Raw genomic sequence first — 6,000 nt, forward strand, 5'->3', positions numbered from 1 at the left:
ACTCTGAGGAGTGCTGCAGTCTCAAATCAACGACTTGACCTCTCTGTGCCTGGCTTCGTGTGCATTTAATTGGAATAGTGCTGGTCCATACCTTAGCGGATCACGGAGAGAGCAAAGTGCAGATTGGAACAGGACTGCACAGCACAGCAGTCCATGGTTGGGTAGCTGTTCTGACAAAGCAGGGGTAGGAGCTGGGAATCCAGCAGTGAACAGGATGCCCAGGGCTCTGCCCTCCAGTTGTCCCATCTGGAGAAGGTCACAGACAATGCAACCAGTCATTAGCATATTGTGTGTAATGAACACAGTCTTGTACTAGAAGGGACAAGAGGAACCTATTCTATCCTTGGAGGAGTCAAGAATATGTGGAAAATAAAAGACCAGGGACTCAAAATGTATAAGATGTTGTTTACCAAAAACTGCTTTGTAGGAAGGAAAGACGGGGTTGTTCACCAGTGTGGCCACTACTGAACCTCAGTGTCTTAACCACATCAGAATTATTCTTTCAGATGTGGTTACATACTTAGATAAGATGTCCCTGAGAATTACCTGTGGTCAGCACAGGAAGGGAGCCTCGTGCCAGGCTATGAGAGGGGAGGGGACCAAGCAGTACTGGGGAGGGAGGGCAGTGGGGGGGGGAGGGAGCTGCAGCAAAATTTTTTTTAATACATAATTTATTGTCAAATTAGCTAACATACAGTGTATACAGTGTGCTCTTGGTTTGTGGGGGTAGATTCCCATGATTCATCACTTACATACAATACCCAGTGCTCATCCCAACAAGTGCCCTCCTCCGTGTCCATCACCCATTTCCCCCCTCCCCCATACCCCATCCACCCTGTTTGTTCTCTATATTTAAGAGTCTCTTATGGTTTGCCTCACTCTCTGTTTGAATCTATTTGTCCCCCTTCCATTCCCCCATAGTCTTCTGTTACGTTTCTCAAGTTCCACATATGAGTGAAAACATAGGATGTCTTCTTTCTCTGACTTATTTTACTTAGCATAACACCTTCCAGTTCCATCCATGTTGCTGCAAATGGCATGATTTCATTCTTTCTCATTGCCAAGTAGTATTCCATTGTATATACAAACCACATCTTCTTTATCCATTCATCAGTTGATGGATATTTGGGCTCTTTCCATAATTTGGCTATTGTTGAAAACACTACTATAAACATTGGGTACATGTGCCCTATGCATCAGCACTCCTGTATCTTTGGATAAATTCCTAGCAGTGCTTGCTGGGTCATAGGGTAGATATATTTTTAATGTTTTGAGGAACCTCCACACTGTTTTCCAGAGCGGCTGCACCAGTTTGTATTCCACCAACAGTGCAAGAGGGTTCCTGTTTCTCCACACCCTTGCCAGCATCTGTAGTCCTGAGTTGTTAATTTTAGCCACTCTGAGCGATGGGAGGTGGTATCTCAATGTGATTTTGATTTGTATTCCCCTGATATATGAAAAGATGCTCAACATCACTCATCATCTGTTGGCCATCTGGATGTCTTCTTTGGAAAAGTATCTATTCAGTCTTCTGCCCATTTCTTCACTGGATTATTTGTTTTTCGGATGTTGAGTTTGGTTAAGTTCTTTATAGATTTTGGATGCTAACCCTTTATCCAATATGTCATTTGCAAATATCTTCTCCCATTCTGTCAGTTGCTTTTTACTTTTGTTGATTGTTTCCTTTGCGGTGCAGAAGATTTTTGTCTTGATGAGGCCTCAGTAGTTCATTTTTGCTTTTGTTTCACTTGCCTTGGGAGACATGTCTAGCAAGAAATTGCTGCAGCTGAGGTCAAAGAGATTATTGCCTATTTTCTCCTCTAGGGTTTTGATGGTCTCTTATCTCACATTTAGGTCTTTTGTCCATTCTGAATTTATTTTTGTGGATAGTGTGAGAAAGTGGTCCAGTTTCATTCTTCTGCATACTGCTGTCCAGTTCTCCCAGTACCATTTACTAAAGAGACTATCTTTTTTCCATTGGATGTTGTTTTCCTACTTTGTCAAATGGCCATACATTTGTGGGTCCAATTCTGGGCTCTCTATTCTATTCCATTTGTCTATGTGTCTGTTCTTGTGCCAACACCATACTGTCTTGGTGATTACAGCTTTGTAGTAGAGGCTAAAGTTGAGGATCATGATGCCTTCCACTTTGGTTTTCTTTTTCAACATAACTTTGGCTATTCAGGGTCTTTTGTGGTTCCATACAAATCTTAGCTTTGTTCTAGCTTTGAGAACAATGTTGGTGCAATTCTGATTGGGATTTCATTGAATGTGTAGATTGCTTTGGGTAGTATTGACATTTTAACAATATTAATTCTTCCAATCCATGAGCATGGAATGTTTTTTTATTTCTTTGTGTCTTCCTCAACTTCCTTCATAAGTTTTGTATAGTTTTCAGCGTACAGATCTTTTACATCTTTGGTTAGGTTTATTCCTAGGTTTTTTTATAAATATATGTGTTCAGTTTGGGCTTGATCCTGAGGGCAGAGGAGAGCCAGCAAAGACTTTTGAGCCAGAGAATGACAAACAATTTCTCTGCCTGCCCTTCTCATGGTTCTTTGCCCCTGCCTTGCTTGGGGGTAGCCCTGGTTCTGTCCCTGGGCCTCTCTGCCCTCCCTGAGACCCTGCCTGGACAGTCTTGTCCACTTCCCAGGGCTTCACCCCAATGCCGTTAAGTCCCGGACCGGCTTCTCTAAGCTAGCTCTTCAGTCACGCAGGCCTCCTGTGTATCACCGCGCAGACCCCCACACGACACTCCACTTCTGCACACCCAAAACTGAATTTCTGTCCCTTCCCCCAAATCTGCCATTTCTCCTAGATTCCCTGTGCCCGGAAAGCCTCCTCCCATGCAGACAATAAAGCCAGATCCAGAAGCGTGTCTTTCTTAATCCGGGAGCTAAGTCCTCAGTGTTGAGTATCTCTGCCTGGGCTGTTGCCACGGATTGTCTTTGTTGAGGTGCACCCATCCTCTCGGCCTGGAGAGAGAACTCCCACGGTGTTCTTAACCCATCCAACCCATCCTCCACACTTCTGGAAGTGACCTTTGGGAAAGGCAGATCTGTTCTTTTATAGCCGCTTAAAACTTGGTGTTGATGCCCTCCAGGCACGGGAGGCCAGCCTGAGGCTCTCGTCCAGCCGGGCTCGGTTGCCTGTGGAATAACTGCTGCTCCCTCGTGCCCCATGCTGCTGAGCCTTTGCCCACTGGGTCCTGACAACTTTTTCAAATCTCCACTCCAGGCAAACCCTTTTCAAAAAAGCCTTTCTGACCTTCTGTCATCAAAGCAAAAGTAGCAAACGTGTACACAGTGCTTCCTGCATGCCAGTTCTCAGAACTTGGTCTGTTTCAACCCTCAAGATCCCCTTGTCCAGTTTTACGGAAGGGGCAATCTAGGCACAGGCTGCTGAAGTCACCGCCCCAGGTTGGAGCTAGTGCGTGACCGAGCCAAGGTGCAGCCCAAGGCCGTGCGCTGCAAAGGCCACACTCTTAGCCTGGGTGCTGAGGTGGCCTCGCACGACGATTTCAGCGCTGTACTGACCTTCGCTGGCTCCTGGCTCTAGCGTGTCTGCCTCCCACCACTAAAGACGTGTCTTCAGGACGGGAGAGAAGCTTTATTACCCACGGGGCTCAGAGCACAGCAGGCACGTGGAGGTCACTGGTTGGGCTCCCGCCCGCTGTGTCTGCCGCTTCTCGTCAGGTGCCTAGCATTCCATTTTAAAAGCGAAACCTAGGGGCGCCTGGGTGGCTCGGTCAGTTGAGCAGCTCAGGTCATGATCTCACAGTTCATGAGTTCAAGCCCCGCATGGGGTTCGCTGCTGTCAGTGCAGAGCCCCCTCCCTCTCTGCCCGTTCCCCACTTGTATTCTCTCTCGCAAAAATAAACATTTAAAACTTTTTTTTTTTTTTTTTAATGAAGGCTAAGGGCGAACGCTTCTCCAAACCATAGCAATGCAGGACAGGCAGTAGGTTGTATGAAGCTGAGGGTGACCAGGCAGTGTCCGGACCACTGCAGTCATTATCGCAGGGCCCACAAGCATCTTCTGGATCACTTCTGGTCACAGCGAATCTTCACAGTCAATACTGCATGGACTGGTAGGACATCTCCTGTCCTGTGTGAGATCAAGGAAGAACAGTGTTACTGACTTTTACTGAGTTTCACTTTTCCTCTATAAGATTTGTGATGTTCATTAAATAACCACAGTACAGTAATTGAACATGTAAAGCTGGGTGTATGTGTGCTCTTTAGGGCTTTGTGAGTATGGCAGATCCGTGTTCCATCCAGTGCTCCAGTGAGGAAACCAGCTCCAGGAAGGGGTTACCCCCCTCCACCCCCCAGTCTTGTTCTTCAGGGAGGCAGGGGGTAAGCTGCCTGCCTGTGTTTCCTTGAAAGATGATTTCTATCTTGAGAGCAAAAGAACGTTAGCGTGATTTGCTGAATTTTGCTTTTAAAAGGCATGTCTGTCAAACTTGTTCTAGGTGGAGAGTGAGACCAACGTCCTGCAGGACGGCTCCCTCATTGACCTGTGCGGGGCCACCCTTCTCTGGAGAACAGCAGACGGCCTTTTCCATACTCCAACGCAGAAACACATCGAGGCGCTCCGGCAAGAGATCAATGCCGCCCGGCCGCAGTGTCCCGTGGGGCTCAACACCTTGGCCTTCCCCAGCATCAACAGGAAGGAGGTGGTGGAGGAGAAGCAGCCCTGGGCATACCTCAGCTGCGGCCACGTGCACGGGTACCACAACTGGGGCCACCGGAGCGACACAGAAGCCAATGAGAGAGAGTGTCCCATGTGCAGGACTGTGGGCCCCTACGTGCCTCTCTGGCTCGGCTGCGAGGCAGGGTTTTATGTAGACGCAGGACCACCAACTCATGCTTTCACCCCTTGTGGACACGTGTGCTCAGAAAAGTCTGCGAAATACTGGTCTCAGATTCCGTTGCCTCATGGAACTCACGCATTTCATGCTGCCTGCCCTTTCTGTGCTACCCAGCTGGTTGGGGAACAGAACTGCATCAAATTAATTTTCCAAGGTCCAGTTGACTGATGCCCTTGACAGCCATCTACGACTTTATTAACAAGTTACTGTGAAGATTTTGCCACTAACTCTAGATTTTACCTTTTTATAATGCTGTTTATTAAGGGGAGGGGGGGCTGAGGCTGGTGGGGGGGGAAGGGGGGGGACATGGCGACGAGACATGCCAGGAATTTAAGGCATCGGGTGTGTTGCATGCTCAAAAAAGCGGCATTGTCATTGAAGCCTGCTTGATGAAACCATAATCTTTGTCATAATTGGATTTAAAATGCCATGCTTTTATTTGAACCTTGGGTTTTCAAACAATGTTTTCCTTTGTAAACTTGGATGAGACTTTAAAATCCTATTTTGCAAATGTAGAAGAAATTTATTCAGAAGTTGGCTCTAAATGGGCGACCTTCCATGCTGCGTGGTGTAGGTGCGAACGGAAAGACATGCAGGGCCTGGGAGTACTTGATTCAGGCTAGAATCTGACCAGCTCCCACAGCGGTGGCGGTGGGGAGATGTTAGGCACAGGTGGCGGTTTTGAAATCCGGGGTTTTCAGATTTTTCTTTTTTGGGGAAAAGAATATTCATATACTGTCGTGTGTTTTTAGTTGGGTGGAGTTCGATGACTTTATCTACTGTCATCAAATACCTTGGCATTTCAAAGACATTTCCGTAACTTTTTAGTCTGCCTTTTGTTGCTTCTGTTTAAGATGGTCTGTCCCTGATTGTATGGCCACAACCGTTGGGTTGATTAAAATGCAGCAACTCTTAAAAATTCATTAACTAAGGGTGATTATTAATTGCAGCAGTCAGCATGGCCTGGGTACTATACCATCAAGTTCCTTTGCTTACTGAATTGCTCAAGATTTATGAGTAATTAAAAATAAGATTTTACTTTTTAAAACCACTTGTTGGGGTTTCCTAAGGTGTTTTTTTTTTTCCTTCCTTAAAAAGGCCAAACTTCTGAGAGCCTAAAAGCAACGT

General features: G+C 46.5%; 1 protein-coding gene across 1 annotated transcript in view; it reads left to right on the forward strand.

The window, feature by feature from the left end:
- The window catches only part of PELI2 (pellino E3 ubiquitin protein ligase family member 2), a 195,672-nt gene extending 190,532 nt beyond the window's left edge, over nucleotides 1–5,140 (forward strand). The window contains exon 6 of the mRNA XM_042989775.1: nucleotides 4,474–5,140. Within this exon, the coding sequence (XP_042845709.1) occupies nucleotides 4,474–5,040 (567 nt within the window). The 3' untranslated portion in view covers nucleotides 5,041–5,140. The remainder of the gene's footprint in view (nucleotides 1–4,473) is intronic.
- The last annotated feature ends 860 nt before the right edge of the window (nucleotides 5,141–6,000 follow it).

The sequence above is a fragment of the Panthera tigris genome, chromosome B3, assembly GCF_018350195.1.
Source record: "Panthera tigris isolate Pti1 chromosome B3, P.tigris_Pti1_mat1.1, whole genome shotgun sequence".
Lineage (NCBI taxonomy): Eukaryota > Metazoa > Chordata > Mammalia > Carnivora > Felidae > Panthera > Panthera tigris.